The sequence below is a fragment of the Bombina bombina genome, chromosome 9 (assembly GCF_027579735.1).
Source record: "Bombina bombina isolate aBomBom1 chromosome 9, aBomBom1.pri, whole genome shotgun sequence".
NCBI classification, from domain to species: Eukaryota; Metazoa; Chordata; class Amphibia; order Anura; family Bombinatoridae; genus Bombina; species Bombina bombina.
This window is the reverse complement of record NC_069507.1, coordinates 21,541,116-21,561,267: the sequence shown is the minus strand read 5'-3', so window position 1 is coordinate 21,561,267 and position 20,152 is coordinate 21,541,116. Positions and strand designations below refer to the sequence as shown.

At 37.5% G+C, this 20,152-nt stretch overlaps 1 protein-coding gene across 2 annotated transcripts in view; it reads right to left on the bottom strand.

Moving 5' to 3' along the window:
• LOC128639790 (acyl-CoA desaturase) overlaps positions 1 to 20,152 on the bottom strand; it is a 47,436-nt gene that overhangs the window by 11,147 nt on the left and 16,137 nt on the right. For both annotated transcript variants that reach the window (XM_053691942.1, XM_053691944.1), the window contains 4 exons: positions 17,014 to 17,260; positions 7,529 to 7,659; positions 2,589 to 2,794; positions 1,874 to 2,106 (listed from right to left, as the gene is read on the bottom strand). In XM_053691942.1, the coding sequence (XP_053547917.1) occupies positions 1,874 to 2,106; positions 2,589 to 2,794; positions 7,529 to 7,659; positions 17,014 to 17,260 (817 nt within the window). The remainder of the gene's footprint in view (positions 1 to 1,873; positions 2,107 to 2,588; positions 2,795 to 7,528; positions 7,660 to 17,013; positions 17,261 to 20,152) is intronic.

Genomic DNA, 20,152 nt, shown 5'->3' with positions numbered 1-20,152 from the left:
TTTTGAGGGCATTTGGGGCACTTTTAGAAAATTTACCAGAGATCTGATCATTGGTTAATGTTCTGAGCACTAATTGCTATCGTGAACTTGCAGTAGCTGGTTATTTATTGTGCGCCCGCAAACAGTAAAATGTGACCGTTTGCGGGCATGTGATAAATTAGCGCTCCACTTGTAATCTAGCTCTTGTTATTGAAGTCATCATCGGTTACAGCTTTCTGGAATATAGTTGTGCATTTGCCTTGTTGTTAAAACTAAACTGCACATCAGGGATGATGCAACACAAGTTAGCTGAGTGACAAAAAACACTAAAATCCTCTGTTATCAATGTCTAGTATCATTTAAATAGGATATTAATATTGATAAGCCAATTTATTGAAAAAGTTAACTATTTTATGCATTTTGTGTCAGAAAACAGTCAAGAGAGGAGACATCTCTGAAAAGCCAAACTTGACAGTTTCAATATGCAAACTTGAATTTCACTATATTTACTGACTCGAATTACAAAGCCCTGTGTTCTGAACCAGAAATACCATACAATGCTCAAAGGACGTCTTTCCCTTCCAAAAACTTGTTAAAAGCATAAATCATCAGATAATCTGAGTAACATATAATGGCAAGGAAGAAGGTATTGGGAATTGCATTTAATAATATGGCTACTTATATCAGTATTTAAAGAACAAATACTCCTGACCAAATTGTTGTATAAAGATTATGGGGACGATCACACTCTATGGTTAGATCATTACTGACTTGTTAATGACTGAAGATGAGCCCTTTTTGACGTTGGCATGATCACAATCTGCTAATTTTATTATTTATCTGTAGCACTTTTTACTTTATCTGAAAAAAAATACCCAATGTGCCAGTTCTGTTTGACTGATAATCTAAATTATCAATAACAACGTATGTATGGGGACATTTTTCACCTATCAAATTCTACAACCACAAGGACTTGATAACCCCCAGATAACATTTTTCAAATTATTACAGAGTACCTCGAAACGTTTTAGAATGGTACTTGGTTTTCCCGCATGGGCACTGAAATTACCCACCACCGTATTGGATGACAGCAGGAAAGCAGCAGCACCAAACAGATGCAAACACCACCTACTAAATCAGTTAAAATGTAATGAAGAACACATTTACACTAATGAAGAATTCCAACAAACACAAATGCCTATTGTACCCATAATGCCCCTGTTCAAATACCTTAGAGAGACTCATCTCTATGCTCTTTGGTATGCAACAGGGTTATTGCACGTCACTTATTAGCATCACTATTAAAATGGATCAAACAAGATACAAACACTTAAACCTGTGATATCACTAAACTCACAAAAACAACATTTTCTTTAGACCTTAATCCTGGCCATTATGATTTTGGATCTTGAAATCCGGTGAGCAACAAGGCAAATAGCAATTTTGTGATATTTTCAGGAAGTGACAATTTGTGCTTGAGAAGGATTAACAGCAGAAGCATTTTGTGATTGTGATTACTGAAAAAATGCACTAACTATCAGTTGATATTCAGAAATTGTTATCTGCCAGAGAAAGTGCAAGATTGTGATTAAGCCTTAAATGATTACGTAATTTTACTTTTAACCAATGGTGGTATGTTTAACCCTTTTTAAACTAATAGTTAAACATAGCACAGTAGGCTATGACTACGGCCCAGAGCCAAAACGCGTAAGCCAGTCTGTGCTACGCTGTGTTGATTTGTATGTTGAGGTTTGCTTTAACCTGCTTTTAACATTGGACCAATAAAGTAAAGTTTTTATTATCAGACGGCTTTCACCCTTTTTTGGATATGGCTAACTGGAACATACATATACTTTTATAAATGTATAGGCAAGAAAGTAAAGAAGTTACATACCAATTGCTCCTAGGGTTACAAATCGGTTCTCCCTTGGACTGATGTGTACATCGTATGGACGATTTCCAAACATATGAGCTGCGCTATTTACCAACCATGTACCATTCAGCACCAATGCGTATCGCAAGATACAAGGAACATAGAAGGCAGTAGCGAGCGATTCTCCCCAAAAGTACCATGGAATTACAGTGGGAAGAGTGAAACACATCAGAAGTATGGACTTCTTATAGTGCCTGGTATGAAAAAAAGAGAAAGCATTAGTTACATTTAGAAGTTAGTTTATGAATAACTATTTACAATATTACAAGACTAAAAGTGTCCTATAGGGGATGGTCTATCAACGATTCCAGCATGTTTTGGATCAGAGTGAAGCTTTCCTATGTTTCTGTCTATATTATTTTCTATTATTATGGAAAAGAATGGCATATAACTTTTTGTTCTTTATATAAGTTCTCATTTTGCCCTCATGGACTGTTCTCCTTGGGAAAAAGATATGTAGAAATGTGGCTGCCTTGCAAATTACAGCTCCTGACACCTTTAAGAACTGGCAGTGCTACAATAATGATTGGTAATGCCCCTACAACCACCAATAATCTACCTCCAGACACTGCATGGTTGGGAACATTTGGCCAGGTCATTGCTTCAGGAACATTCAGCCTGGTGCACATCCCCTTCCCCTTGTGTATCTTTGGGTTGCATCCTTCCTCAGACTCACCTTCTCTGGAACATGATGACTTTGTCTGCTTCGAGATCACTCAAGTCAAGCTTCTTGCCTTTCTCAATTACATCAGGATGTTTACGCATCAGAAGCCACCCAATGTGTGAGAAGAAGAAACCTCTTACGGCATTATGGGGATCTGCATCTGTTTCTGAGTATTTGTGGTGTGCGCGGTGGTCACGGGCCCACTCGTAAATATCGTTCTAAAAATAGGGGAAAAAAAGCCTATTTAAGGGTAAGGAAACATGTAACTGTACTGTATAAATAAATACAGTAGAATTGCTTAATCATAATGGGCATAGTAAAAAGACAATGCAATAGCACTTACTCTGGATTTTAAATGAGCAGTAGATTTTTTCTGACAAATTTAGAAAATTACTTCAATTTGATGGCCCCCTGTATCATGTGACAGCCATAAGCCAATCACAGACTCATGTATGTAAACACTGAACTCTTGCACATGCTCAGTAGTAGCTGGTGCCTCAGAAAGTGTGCATATAACTGTATCATGTGACAGCCATAAGCCAATCACAGACTCATGTATGTAAACACTGAACTCTTGCACATGCTCAGTAGTAGCTGGTGCCTCAGAAAGTGTGCATATAACTGTATCATGTGACAGCCATAAGCCAATCACAGACTCATGTATGTAAACACTGAACTCTTGCACATGCTCAGTAGTAGCTGCTGCCTCAGAAAGTGTGCATATAACTGTATCATGTGACAGCCATAAGTCAATCACAGACTCATGTACGTAAACCGGGGTTAAAGGGACATGCATCCCACATTTATTTGTTCATGATTCAGGTAGAGCATGTGATTTTAAACAACTTTCCAATTTACTTGTATTATTAAACTTGCTTCAATCTTTTTTTATTCTTCATTAAAGGAGAAGCATTGTACTACTGGGAGCTAGCTGAACACATCAGGGGAACCAATGACAAGAGGCATTTATGTGCAGCCACCAGTCAGCTCCCAGTAATTCACTGCTGCTCCTAAGCTTACCTAGGTATGCCTTTTACTAAGGATAACAAGAGAATGAAGCAAATGTGATAATAGAAGTAAATCACGAAAGAAAAATGTTGTGTTTCATGTCCCTTTAAAGGCGCATAAGTTAAAAATAACATAATCAAGTGTTGCTCTTTCTCTTGCTATCATTTGTTAGAGCTGAGCTCCTGGCCCTAATAGCATACTGAGGTCTTAAACACTAGTTTACAGGAGAAACACAATCGATAGCGCAGGGTGTAAGATCTTGCGCTATATAGAACGCGCCATCTGGCATTAAAAGTGAACGGCTAAACAATTTAACAGGAGCAAACCCTGTACTTGTAATAGGTAGCACGTGACCAGAAGGAAACCATTATTATTCATAGTACAGCATCATTGGCTGAGCAATATCCAGCATGACCCCAAGAAGCCTATTAAATATAATTCTGTACTTGTATTATGAGAGCAAAAATAGATTGTGCCTGCGCGAGATTAATAAAACAATAGTGACAATATTTTTGCGCTTCACTACATGTATGACGTTGGCCTAGTCATCAAATCATGTTTGCAAAACTATCTAGTGGAATAATTTGCCACAGCATTGCAACTCAGATTGTGGGATTAAAAAGATTCTAACAGCCAGGCGTTGTGTGTCACTCTGTTCCAATCAATAGAGCAACCTATATCTTGTAACTATCAGACATCCCAACCTGCAAAAACTAATTTCAGGGAGGTGGCTTCTCCCGCTACTGCGCCGCCACCCCAAACCCCCCCCCCCTCCCAGTTATATATTGGACACCTATAAACCCTAAATAAGATAGAGACTTATCATTAAAGTAGCTTCCCACTAAAGGCACATTAAAAAAAAGTAGCTTTATTGCACAACCACATACAACAAACCTATTTTCCAGTGATCGTACACTTGTTGAATGCTTAAATATTTTAGAATACAAAGTTAATTTACGTGCAGTAAATAAGGTAGTATTTGTGTTTTATTTTATTAAAATCAGTGGGGGCTTTTTGGTTACTGATGCACGCTTTAAGGGTTCTATAACGCCCCAGCAACTAAAGGCATTCCTTAAAGAAACACTTTTCCGGATTTGGGCCACATTGGATCATGGTACTTGGAGTTTCAGTGAGATTGCATTCCATTTGCTGGCATCAGGGAGCCGCTATTACAATCAGGGAGACTCCCTGAACTTCAGGGAGGGTTGGGATGTCTGAACTATACACCTCGTGGCGCATTAAATTAGTTCCACTGTGACAAAATGAGAACAAAACACTTCTATAAAACAGTCAGCATTAATATCAGCAAAGCAGAAGTCTTAAAAACTGTTTAAGAGACAATATTATGAGCTTTCAGATAGCGAGACAGGAGATACTTCACAAGGACAAATTATACTTTATGAATTTCACATGCTTGGCTAAGTGTAAGTGAAAAGTCTCCATCACAACTCTAAAACACCTTGGAATGTAACATGGCCATCCCTTCATTTGTCTCAGCGAAATAGCAGAGACACCTTTTGCTCTATCCAGTGGGATTGTTTTACCGTAACAATAACAGACGTGCAAATATTTTACAGCTACAAACATTTACAATGACCATTTCTGAAGTCTTGCAGTTGTAGTTAGATGTTATTCCGTGTTGCTAATGGTTTGTGTTTGATATATTCTTTATTTGGCCACCTCAAGCAACTATAGATGCTAATGCCCGGAGTAGCCATAAATGAATGGGACAATTCCATACAGAGCTCAGTATCTGTGCACATCTCCGTATGCTCTCATGGAACAGAGCTACGTTTCAACAAAGAAGACCAGATATAAATAAAAGGTTGTTGTTTTTAATTGTAAGCTCTATCCGAATAATGAGTTTTATTTGGACTTCCATGTCCCTTTCAGCACACACCGTGAGAGTGGAATCACGATTAAAATGAAATTCTAGAGAGATATAGAGCATTTTACTTTGAAACTAGGATGTCCTACTAACTTTTTAAGGTGAACAAAGGAAGGCAGCTCAGTAATGAATTAGCGCCACAGGAAGAGACTCTTGTGTTTAATTGCACATAAGGTCTATATAGTTTTTGGTCTTAGCTCAGTAATGAATACAAAAAACAATATACTATATAAAATATTCAGTCTATAAAAGCTTTATTAACAATGTCTGCATTCTACTCAGAATCTTATACTATGCAAGATGTTTGCTCCACATATATACTTGATTTATTCAGACCTGCAGGGCACACAGGATTACTTTCAATGTTATTTTTAGACTGGGTAAAAACCCAATCCTTTTAGTTCACAGAAATCATTATGGAACAGAAGAGAAAGAAGACATAAAAGGGTTAGATTTACCCCATAAGCAGTAACAATGAGTCACTGTATGTTCAGGATTATTAAGAAGAGTGTGTACGGAAAGTGATATCGCTCAGTCAGTAGCGCTGTTAGGAAATACAGATTCATTTTGCCCATATTGACTAGCACCGCAGTTATAATTTAATGGGCAAGAAAGTGTATTTTAAAACATATTATAGAAAAATGAAATCTGTTGCCCAGAATAATCCGACTTTTAAGGAAAATTAAGCTAAGACATTCTCCATAAAAAGTGTTCAATTACCTTATTTATTAGAGTAGAACATGCAATGTAAATTCATTATCTGTTTTGCATACTTTCTGCGTCTTGCACAGCCCTGCTACATGCTACACATTGCAAAAATGAACTTACATCAGACCAAAGCAAAAGGAGACCAGGTAAACATTCTGGGTTCGATTTATCAAGCCATCAATCGTCCCCAATGCATCTGTTTCCGCTCGAGTCTTCAGGCTCGCCGGAAACAGGAGTTAAGAAGCAGTGGTCTTAAGACCGCTGCTCCTAAACTCGTCCACCACCTCTGAGGCGGCGGACAGCAATCAGCCTGTTCGTATACGATCGGGTTAAATGACACCCCCTGCTAGCCGCAAATCTGCAAGGGGCGGCATTGCACAAGCATTTCTTGTGAAATTCTTGTGCACTAATAAATGCTGACAGCGTATGCTGTCGGCATTTATCGATGTGTGGCTGACATGATCTTTGTTAAATGACTGATATACACTATGCTTTTACTACTTTTAATTTCCTATTATTATGTTGATATAACAAACACACATACAGACACACAAACATACACAGAAACACACACATAAAGACAAACAAACATATACATAATCATACACATAGGGGCCGATTTACCATCTGTCGGACAGACATGATACTCTGTAGCGATCATGTCCACCCGACATTGCTGAATGCCGACAGTCTGCATTTAACATTGCACAAGCAGTTCTGGTGAACTGCTTGTGCAATGCCGCCCCCTGCAGATTCGCGGCCAATCGGCTGATAGCAGGGGGTGTCAATCAAGACCGCTACTTTTTAACTCCTGTTTCCGGCGAGCCTGAAGGCTCGCACGGAAACAGGGCGATTAGGCACAATACGACCGATAATAAATCGCCCCCATAAAGACAAACAAACATGCACAGAAACGCACACATAAAGACACATAAACATACACAGAAACACAATCATAAAGACAAACAAACATACACAGAAACACACATAAAGACAAACACACAGAAACACACATAAAGACAAACACATAAAGAAAAACAAATATAAACAGAAGCACACACTGTTATACAGACACACAAACATACACATAAAGACACACATACACAGAAACAGACACATTTGCAGCTATATTTAATATAAATGTTTTAACATAACTTTTTATTATTTAGATAGATAGATAGATAGATAGATAGATAATTAATATATATATATATATATATATATATATATATATATATATATATATATATATATATATATATATATATATATATATATATATATATAGAGAGAGAGAGAGAGATAGATAGAGAGATTAGCTAGCTATATGATAGATAGAGTAACTAACCTGAAATGCCATGGAGTTTGCAACTGCCAAAAATATTCTGAGAGGGAGTTTTGCCTTATATGAGCGATGACTCCAAAGTCTGTGCGCACCCGCTGTCACCCCCAGGGCGCTCATCAAGAAGCAAAGCAGAGCTGTAAAAACAAATGGCTACAAGTTAGTATCTAAATACTCAAATGTAGTGTATTTTTCTGTAAAGTATCCTATCCAAACACAGCTGACCTTCAAAATACAAATTTTCCCAAAGTAATATGTAATAGAAATAAATGCTAACAAGTTTAAAGTAGCGCAAATTATATGCAGGTTTGGACCTAGTGACCCAAATGCAGAGCTAACTTATATAATAACAAACTTATGTTATTGCCCTTTATCACACATTTTATAAAAGAGATATCTCATACAGCTGATATAAAACACTGTTTGCAAATATAAATAACATGGGTGTCTCTAATGTTAACATTCAAATACTCCGATATACATAGTATCTGTTAGACATGTGCACAGCGGAAAATTTTGGATCGGTTCGAATTCGGATACATTTGAATGTTTTTGTTTCGGATTCAAATAAATTCGGATGTATTCAGATGTATTTGTTTCAGATTCGATTAGTAAATTGGGAAGTTCGGTATGTGTTATGTTGATTCAGATGGTTCCAAGTTACACAAACAGAATTTTTTCACTGTTCTATCTCACTAAATTTAATTTTTATACTGAATTGTGATTAGTCAATGGCCATTCATGTAACAAATATATCCAAACTAATTTGGATTTATTCGTTACAAATGCATTCGGATTAGTTTAGTTTCTTTGCTAGGGTAATTCAGAAATTAAAATTGATTCGAATCTCTGAATTTGGTGAATTCGTCCGAATTTTGATTCGGAACGAAACAATATGCACATGTCTAAAATCTGTCTGACTTATAAAATCTCCATACAAACATACATTCAATCAAACATTTAAGCAATCACAGAGCTCTGTGTAAAAATAAAAATAAAAACAATTATGCTCCGATAATTGCAACAACCTGTGTGTTTAAAAAGACATTCTTAGTTGGTTAAAGTTGCGGCTATTTAGCCATAAGTTGTTAGAACAATGTCTCTTTAACAACCTAATGTCTATAGATACAAGTTTAAGGAAAGTAAAACAAGGAGTTTTATTGTAGCGATACCTTAATGTTGTTTGTTAATCCTCATTCAGCGTTTCTTTGAATTTCGTCATGCAGCCAATCATCACGCTGCTCTTTCTCTGTGGATAATACAAGTTATTCCAATATGTGTGAATAAAACAACTGAGCGCTCAATGTAATCAAACTTAGATGTGATTGTCTCCTCTGGTGGGGTATCTACATGTTTCGGCTGTAAAGCCTTTATCAAGATCTTGATAAAGAGGCCTATTTATCAAATGTCTGTCGGACCTGATCCGACAGTGCGGATCAGGTCCGACAGACACCGCTGAATGCGGAGAGCAATACGCTCTCCGTATTCATCATTGCGCCAGCAGCTCTTGTGAGCTGCTGGTGCAATCCTGCCCCCTGCAGACTCGCGGCCAATTGGCTGCCAGGGGGGTGTCAATCAACCCGATCATACTTGATCGGGTTTAATTGTAGCGATCTCTGTCCCCCTGCTCAGAGCAGGCGTACAGGTTTATGGAGCAGCAGTCTTTAGACCGCTGCTCCATAACTTGCATTTCTGGCGAGTCTGAAGACTCGCCAGAAACACGGGCCCTCAAGCTCCGTTCGGAGCTTGATAAATGGGCCTCAAAGTCTTTACAGCTGAAACGCGTAGATAGTAGAATCTGATGGCTGAGCAAATCCACCACCAAACACTGGCTGACAGTTTTGCCAGAAAGGGACTAAAAGAAGAGGAAGCGAGTGTAAAACTTCTAGTTGTAGTACCCCATCGGAGGAGACATTCAGATCTAAGTGTTATTACTTTGAGCGCTCAATTGTTTTATCCATACATATTGGAAGAACTCGTATTATCTACAGAGAAAGAGCAGCGTGATGATTGGCTGCATACAGGTCACGCGATTGATGACGAAATTTAAAGAAACGCCGGACACTGAAAGGATTAACAAACAACATCAAGGTATCGCTACAATAAAACTGCTTGTTTGACTTTCCTTAATCTTGTATCTTTACACATTAGGTTGTTAAAGAGACATTGGGGTCAATTTATTATTGTGTGGATGGATATGATATGATGTAGCGTATCATGTCTGCCGCACATAGATAAATGCAGACTGCATACGCTGTCGGCATTTATCAATGCACCAGCAGTTCTTGTGAACTACTTGTGCAATGCCGCCCCCTGCAGATTTGTGGCCAATCGGCCGCTAGCTGGGGGTGTCAATCAACCCGATCGTATTCCATCAGGATGATTTCTGTCCACCGACTCAGATCAGGCGGACAGGTTATGGAGCAGCGGTCTTTAGACCGCTGCTTCATAACTTCTGTTTCTGTCAAGCCTGAAGGCCGCATCAATCTCCATACGGAAATTGATAAATATGCCCTATCGTTTCTAACAACTTGTGGCTAAATAGCCGCAACTTTACCCAACTAAGATTGTCTTTTTAAACACACAGGCTGTTGCAATTATCAGGACATTGAATAGCAAAACGTTTTTATTTTTACACAGAGCTCTGTGATTGTTTGTATGAAGATTTTACAAGTCAGACAAATATGTATATCAGAGTATAGAGACACCGATGTCATTTATATTTGCAAACTGTTTTTTATATCAGCTGTATGAGATATCTCTTTTATTAAATTTGTGATAAAAGGCAATAACGTAATGTTATTATTATATCAGTTAGCTCCGCATTTGGGTCACTAGGGCCAAACCTGAATATCATTTGCGCTACTTGTGGGCATTTACAAGTAGTGTCTGCTTGGTCGAAATGACCAGCAAGATATGATCATGTATATATCAGTAATATTGCCCGTATCATCTCCAAACAACAGATACTGCCATTGTGTTACCCAATATGTAAAGTAAGGTGATTTTAATCTGCAATTTGACTCTTTACTAAAGTGAAACAAATTCTATGTATTGTCATTACTAATTGTAAATACAAACTGCTTTCTGGTGAGATTATAGATTTAAATCTCATAATGAAAGCGTAACCACAAAACAAAAGCACCAGATATTGCTTTAGGAACCTGGCAGGTCTTATACATATAGCAACAGTGGGAAGCGTATCAGTATTGGTACCACTGGTAATTCTAGCTGGTTGTGTTGTTACTTATAATTTCAATTCAGAACTGTGACACCATCAAATCTCAAAGATGCCAGTTGCCCTGAATTTGCCAGCCAGTGCCTATTTACATGCCCTGAGCTCTACTCAGAACAAGGAGAGAGGCAAACGATAGTAAGCTTAAATTTGTAGTTCAATTTCTGTCCAAATCTGATCTTATCTAGGGTGGGAAGAAGATAGGTCCAGTTTTCATGTTCTGGTGAAAAACTCTATTAGTAGATAGTAGGGTAGATTTATAAAATGGCGGGCGGACATGATTCGCTGTAGTGAATCATGTCCACCCGACATCAATAAATGCCAACAGCATATGTATGCATATTAGCAGTCAACTGGCCTCTAGCAGGGGGTGTCAATCAGGGAGGAGGTGGCGGACAGGGCAGAGGTGGCGGACAGGTTATGGAGCAGCGGTATTACGACCTCTGCTTCTTAACTCTTGAAGGCCTGCTTTATTGGGCTGGTATTTGTGAAAACTAGAAAGATACATAGGTCCTTTATGCCACATGAGTTAGGGCCAGAGGCCTCTGCACCATGCAATACTTACTCTGTGTCCTTTGTCATGTACAGCTCTTCAACCTTCTAAATGGTAATATATGCTGTATTTCTCCAATAACGCAACTCCTGAACTAATTGCCTTATGACTGAGAAGCCAGTACCTTTCTAAAATAAAAGCTGCTTCTGTTTTAAGAGATACAAGATTTGTGCATATTCTGAGAATATTATCATTTGATAAACTTGCCTGCTTTTAATTAATAGGATTTCCACATCATTTACACTGACTTGCATGAGAAAATGAAAATACCAATGTGGCCCTCATTGTATAAATGACTGGACAGCCCTGCTCGCTGGCACCAAGTGTTATGTCATTGTGACCTATATGTATCCATTAGATTATGCACTATTTGCACAACTGCAGAAAGACTCCTATTTAATCTTAATAAAATATACTCCTAGCTTTGCTGCTTGAACTATAAAGAAGCAAGATGCTTATGTAATAAATAACATTAGAATATAATTATTTATAGACGGACACCATACAGAGCTGTGCAGTTCTGATAGCAAGAAGTAATGAGGTTATACAAGAGGTTGTCTGGGTTCTCGTCTTGTGATAGAGAATATAGGGTTTCAGTAAAGATTCTGTATAGGGTATATACCTGGGGCAAGCACACATTTAGCCTTAACATGTTTGTGTTAGGGTTGTAAGTTCCCTAAGTGTAATAAATGTATACTCCCTTGTTATGTACTCTACAATCTCATAACACTGGGTCAGATTTACTAAATGTCATCTGTAAAATACTAATGCTAATTTCAGTACTGGCTGGTTGCTGTATTTATTTAAAGGGCCATTATATTAAAAAAAATCACATGCTCTAATTCATTAAATAAAAGACTTACAGCCCTGAGCCTCTATTTAACCTCACAAAAGGGTTAAAAACATAATAGAAGCAACACTTGGGACCTACAGAGCATTACTAGTACTTAGCAGAAACTGCATCTGAACCACTTAGGAGCGGTAGTTACACAGCTCGTTTGTGCAACTAGTGCAGCTGATTGGATCAGCCGAAGTTTCTGCTTCGTACCAGCAGTCCTCTATGGCCCCTGAGCAGTACCTCAAAGGGGTTAAACACATTAGGCAAGATTACAAATGGTGCGCTACTTAGCACTTTCACTCATGCGCAAACACTGCTAGAAGTAAACTTAGTGCATAAGTTTGCACGCGTTTAACAAGTTGAAAGTAAAATGTTTGTGTGGGAGCGAAACAGATGGGTGCTAACTTCAGGACTTCAAATATCGCAACTGTGCTAACACATTTGCCCTATAGACTTCAATGGAGCACGTTATGGAAAAAAAATTACACATCGCTCATGCGCTAACCTAACACCACATTAGACCAAGTGCGCTTAACCCGGCATAAGTTATTCATATTTCACATAGAAGAAAATATTATTTTTATTTTAAATATATATTTATCTATATAATTATTTTAAAACAAATGTAATTTATATATTATTATATTATATATTAGCTATATATCTATATGAATATATACAGGTATAGATTTATATAGATATATATATAGGAAATATTTATTTAAAAATACAAAGCACATTCTACTATGTGAACGTACTATATTGGAATGTAAAATATTTACAGTAAATAAACATTAAAGCACATTTTAAAATATTAAAATTGAATACAAATTATTTTTCATGTTTTAAAGGGATGTGAAAACCAAAACTTTTCTTTTGTGGTTCAGACAGAGCAAAGCATTTTTCCTGTTTACTTCTATTATCATATTAGTTTCATTCCCATGATATTCTGTGTTAAAGAGATACCTAGGTAGCATCTGGAGCACTTCATGGTAGACATAGTACTTTCATTCATATGGGGGTCGATTTATCAAGCTGCAGTGGACAGGGGCGTACATATTCGCCCCTGTCTGCCGCAGCTCACCTCTGGCTGGCTGAATTCCGCTGCCGGAATAGAACGCAATTTTGCATTCTTGTGAAATGTCGCCCCCTGCTGTCAATCTCCCCGGTTGGACGAGACCAGGGAGATTGAAATTTGCCACCTTAGAGGTGGCGAAGAGGTCAGGAAAGCAGAGGTCTGATGGCCGCTGCTTCATAAATACAGACTGCAGGTTCTCTTGTCAGAACCTAGAGGGGCGAAAGGCTGGTGAAGCCTTTGATAAATCGACCCTATACTGTTTCAGAAATGAGCCAGCTCCTAAGCATACGTCACTGAAAATATCCAGCTGTGCTTCACATGCAATTGCAGAGAATAATGCTCACACTAAAACGGTGATAACTTTAACTAGAAGCATTTCTGCCATTACATTTATATTACAAATATGTTTCTATTCAAAGATGTAATTCATCTCTGCACATTTCAATTTTGACTGAAATGTCCCTTTAAATGTGTCTTGTAATTATTACCTTATGCTTCAACATACAGCACTGTGAATGAGATTTACACACAAAATGTAATGAGAATACAAGTATGACTAATTACCTGTTGGCTAGACTTTACACAAATGGGAAGATCTTAACCTTTCTGCTTTTATACTTTTGTACTTACAATTATGAAAATCAAACTGCAAAACCTTTCAAATGCCCATTTGGAAAAGTAAATAAAAATGCAGCTGATTTTAATGGGATTGAAACAGTGAGCAGAATAATTAAACACATCTCATTTCCCCCTAGCATGAAGTCTTAATGCCATATTCTGCTTAATCTGCACTTTCCGTTCTCTATTTTTCATGATGCCTGACAGTTTTTATGATAGTGGCTGCGTGTTCATGTAACTATGTGCTGTTAATCCCAATAAAACTGGTTACAGGCAGAGACAGTTTAACCCTTCAGTATACACAGGGCTCACTGGGCAGTTTAACTCTTCAGTATACACAGGGCTCACTGGGCAGTTTAACCCTTCAGTATACACAGGGCTCACTGGGCAGTTTAACCCTTCAGTATACACAGGGCTCACTGGGCACTAGAATCCCTCAAGAGCGCATTCAATGGTTCTGTGATTGACAAGGGCATAACATTTGTACATTATCTATTTGTAGATGCAGTTCTATAAACAAAATGAGATGTTTATGTTTTACCAAATGTAAAGGCCAAGTTTTAGGTAAATATTCTAAAAATGTTTATAAATAATAGTGGTATAACTGAGCGCACAGTGTGCATATAAACATGTTTTTATGCACAACAACTCATGTATAAATCACTTAATGTCTATAGAAACTGCCAGAGTCAATGACAAATCTTATCTTTTTTTGTATACAGCCCTTGAGGATACATAACTGGAGAAGGCGTTAATAGAAAGAAAGAACTGTACTGTACTTTACATGCAACAATAATTACTATAACTCCCTTACTTAGGAGGATGACCATTTTACTAGCTACATATTTGTACAAAATCCCATTCTTACGCCTGTTATATAGAGAATGAGGATGGGGAAGAAATGGTGCCCAAATCTCACTCTAGATCTATCTATCTATCTATCTATCTAGTCTGTCTCTCTGAGTCTTCCTGTCGGTCTATCTATCCCTCTATTGTCTATCTATCTCTCTATCTGTCTGTCTCTCTTTCTTCCTGTCTGTCTATCTATCTCTCTATTGTCTATCTATCTATCTATCTCTCTCTCTCTCTCTCTCTCTCTCTCTCTCTCTCTCTCTGTCTCTCTGTGTCTTCCTGTCTGTTTATATATCTATCTGTCTATCTATAGGTCTAGTCTGTCTCTCTGAGTCTTCATGTCTGTCTATCTATATATCTATCTCTCTATTGTCTATCTATCTTTCTATCTCTCTATCTGTCTGTCTCTCTGTGTCTTCCTATCTATCTATCTATCTCGCTGTGTCTTCCTATCTATCTATCTATCTATCTATCTATCTCTCTGTGTCTTCCTGTCTGTCTATCTATCTATTGTCTATCTATCTATCTATCTGTCTATCTATCTGTCTGTCTGTCTCTCTGTGTCTTCCTGCCTGTCAATTTATTATCTATCTAAACCAGAATCATCATTAGGTCTTGAGAACTTAATTTGAGCAATCATTTTATGATATAGGATTAATCTAAATTAAAAAAACATGTGTATGATGCCAACAATTAGTAACAGTCAAAATGTAACTAGATAGTGGGTAATACAAATACAATACCCAAACAATCGCAGGGCACACTCAGTCAACTCATGTGAAAAGTTGTTTTTTTATAGACATCCCAGACTACAAACACAAATTACCATAAACTTAAGAAATGATTAATAAATGCACATTACTGATACACATAAGTACAACACAGTGAATGTAGCAGAATTAGTAACAAATTAAAGTAACATCTGCAGATGTATAATGAGATGGCATCTACGTAATTGGGAACTCAAAGATAGTAACTAGTCCACAGTCACTCAAAGATCTGGAACCTCACACTGCAGTCATTCCTCACTGGCGCTAATTCAGGTACACATTTCAAGGGAACTAACAACCACAACAGAACTGCAGACAAAAATGAGTTAAGCTTCTATGGGTTATACTTCTGCTGGATGACGCGTTTTGCCTATACCCTTGTGTAGGCAGCATGGGTGTCTTAAGACCAGCTCCCCTAGTTTTCATCTGCTGATGTGCTAACTACCTGGATGGCAGCTTTTTGTAACGCTTATTGGTCTGTTGGCTGAATTCACTGTATTGCAGTTTGACGGTGGGGCACCCGGTTCTGGCTGGAGGTTGTGTAGGAGGTACAGCGTATCTGGTTACTCAGGCTTAGGTAACAGTGGGCTTTTTTCCCCATTGTGGATACCCTGCACAAACTGGTTTAACCACTGGGCATTTTACTAGTTCAGTTGTGGTCGTCTGTGCCCTTGAAATGCGTATCTGAATTAGAGTCAACGAGGAATTACGTTTTGTGAGTTTTTCCTGATCTTTGAGTGACTGTTGATTACTTTTTACTATCCTGGAACTCCCAATTACGTAGATGCCAGCTCATTATACATCTGCAGATGTTACTTTAATTTGTTACTAATTCTGTTACATTCACTGTGTTGTACTTATGTGTATCAGTAATGTGCATTTATTAAAGCGACAGTAAAGTAAAAATTAAACTTTCATGATTCAGATAGAGCAGTGATTTTAAATAACTTTCAAATTTACTTCTGTCATCAAATTTGCTTTGTTCTTTTAGTATCTTTTTTTTAAAGAGTAAAACTAGGTAGGCTAATAAGTGCTCAGAAGTGTGCACGTGTCTTTAATACTCTATGGCTGCAGTGTTTTGCAACATTATATAACAAAGCTACAAATAATGTTGCAAAACACTGCTGCCATAGAGTACTAAAGACACGTGCGCACACTCCTGAGCTCTTATGAGTCTACCTAGTTTTACTTTTCAATAAATGATACCAAGAGAATGAAGCAAATTTGATAACAAAAGTAAAATGGGAAGTTGTTTAAAATGTCATGCTCTATACAAATCACTAAAGTTTAATTTTGACCTTACTGTCCCTTTAATCATTTCTTGAGTTTATGGCGAGTATTGTTTGTAGTCTGGGATGTCTAAATAAAAGCACATGAGCGGACCGAGTGCGCCCTGCCATTGTTTGGGTATTGTATTTGTGTTGCCCACTTTCGGTTATATTTTGACTATTTAATGACTTTTTTCAGGAATGAGGTATTGAGCGAGCGCCATTAATCCCTTTTTAGTAACAGTGCTAAACTACTAATAGCAGATAAAGTGTTCTTACACCAAATCAAGGTCATTGGCTTTGCAGATGGTATAAAAACGATTCCATAAATTGCCCCAAAGTGTAGCAGCGACATCAGGATCACATTTCTCCAGACAATTTGTCTTGGGGGTTTAGGTCCAAGCTTTTCCTTGTACGTCTCATCAAAGATGTCATCTGTCATAACTCTGTCTGCTCCAATGTCTTCTGGTTTAACTGTGGCACTTTCCACGTATGTCTGGCTGCCTCTATACATGGTTGCGAAGCTCTGCAGACAAATAAAAACAAGATCACACAATTTGTTAATAGAAATAAAAATCACATTCTTTATGGTTCAGATAATCTTATTCCAGAGCTTTATTAAAAAGGCCTCAAATAGTTCTTGCTCTTACTAAAGTGCGTTCATACAAGTTGTTTTTTATTTTGCATAATTATTCCTTTTGGAACAAAAGTTGTCTTTATGTTATTTATGTAAAACAAACTCTGCAGCAACACTACTGAGCTTAGCAGACACAAATGCAGTCACACTTACTCTCCCTACACAGTTATGCTCTCCTGGAAAGCGGCTAAGGGCCCAATTCTCTTATTCTTTCACCAGAGACCTTTGAAATCAATCTATGCTGCTACATATTTAAAATCTATGGTTCAATCTTGGTAAGAAATTCTCACTTTCCTAGTTGTGACATCAAAGTAATATAGTTGTTTTCACTTCTCAGAAAAGTGAATGGTTTGAACTACTAAAGATCTATAAAAGTTCAATATTAAATCCATCAGTTTAAAGCGTAAACTGTAACATGTAAAGAGATTGGTCCTCTCATAAAAAATGAGTTAAAGATTATGTTATTTAAAGGGACAGTAAACAGTTTGAGACTGCAATATAAAATGCCTAATTATGCACAGTAAAACAACTTGTCAAAAGAAAAGTTCTAGGGGTTTTTATTTTATTTTTTAATTTTATTTTGTTAATTAACATTATCAGAAAGTACCAGAATCTTCAATTCTATACATCAATATAAATTTGTGTTTTTTTATAGTCCTTATAACATTTGCTACTGCAGTATTTTCCAATAAATATGCACATTATCTGAGTCAGCACCATACAACCTCTTTATGAACAAATTGCAGACGTATTCCAGTGAGCACCTCTAGGTGGTATCTTAATAGCGTTCTGACACTTTAGTACAGCAAGAAATGCCTATTATTAGAGGCAGTGATAATAATAATGTGTGTGAGGCTGATAAATACACAAGGAAGGAGAGGTGTTTAATGCAGGTGAAGGGGATGCCCCTCTGTCTTACAAAATGTGATTGACAAGATGCTGTGAATCTCACACACAGGGGGTAAGGGCTGGAAGTGCAACAGTAGGAGCTGTACATTCTTGTGCAAATAAAGATACAGATCTCATCTTAAATACAGCACCTTAGATGCTATTGCACTTGTACACATCACTCGCTTTACAACTTAATACTCTGACAACTGCCAAATGCATCATACTGTCTAACTGCCAAATGCAATGTATTGGCCTCTCCGAAATTACAAAAATGTCTGAACCCTAATTCTTGTTAGGCAGATATATATCATAAACTCTCATATGTTGCCTTCCCTTTATCACTAACAGGGCTCAGAACATTTCCTATGCTGCCTTCCCTTTATCACTAACAGGGCTCAGTACATCTCCTATGTTGCCTTCCCTTTATCACTAACAGGGCTCAGTACATCTCCTATGTTGCCTTCCCTTTATCACTAACAGGGCTCAGTACATCTCCTATGTTGCCTTCCCTTTATCACTAACAGGGCTCAGTACATCTCCTATGTTGCCTTCCCTTTATCACTAACAGGGCTCAGTACATCTCCTATGTTGCCTTCCCTTTATCACTAACAGGGCTCAGAACATCTCCTATGTTGCCTTCCCTTTATCATTAACAGGGCTCAGTACATCTCCTATGTTGCCTTCCCTTTATCACTAACAGGGCTCAGAACATCTCCTATGCTAAAAGGCAAAGAAGAAAAGGTGCCCATATGGTGTAGTACTGTATAAAAGTCTTCGTTTTTTTTAAAAAGTAATCGAATATTACTCACAAGTCTCCTAGCACTACCAAAGTGCTATATGCGCAGTCTGGACCTTAAATAAGCTGTCCAGTGAGCTCACTCCTCAATATGTGTTGTAAATGGTAGTCGTATATCGTCCGTGTAAAACCTCTTAAAGAGAGTATACTTTAAACAAGTGCTGGCATACTAATCCCAATGTGGTCACAATAGGAGGAAACGCAGAGGTGCATCCTGAGAAACTAAAACCTGTATATCAAGATTGTAGACACAAGGGATAATCGCAACTTAAACCTCCGTTTGGATATAAACAACACAAGTGAGGTATAATTGTAAAAGCACTGTATTAAAAACATACAATTGGTAAAATCACAATGTGTTTCCTCAGGTGAATAGATATAAAATGTAACATATCTAGCTTATAAAGACCATTGGCGTCCTCAAATAGTAAGTGCGCATGCGTCTGTCAAAAGACACCCCCCTCAAGCCCAATCATGATTCGATCTACAATTGGTCAAATGTGTCAGAGGTTGGCTTACGCATCATGCACCTGACTGGGGAGGCCACGGTGTACAGACTTGATTATACAAACAGACATATATTTGACATTCATAAATCTTTTAAATCTATCTTTGCAACACACTCCTAAGTACGGAACACATATGTAGCGAAAAGGTCATATTTAACCTCACAGACAGATGTCAATACATCAAATAAGCCATGTAATAGAAAAAGCTAAAAATAAATACAATATATATATATCTCCAGTACGTGTATATTAATAACTATTGGTAAATAAAAAATTATTATTATTATGATTTCCCTTGTGTTACGGAAAAATACCCTGCCCAAATAACATATATACATAAAGAACTAACCTATGTGTAACATTACATATATGTTATGACCTGTGCAATCATACTAAGGGATATAAATATTTATGAATAATTATATATACATATGTGTGTTCTCCAGCCATATTTGTGACCTATTCGTGTTATACTTCTAATATCTGAAGGTGTTAGGTGCCTAATAGTGTGTGTTACTATTGATCCTTTAACATTGCTTAATGCTCAAATGCTGCCATATCAATGTTTTCATTTAGACCAAATGG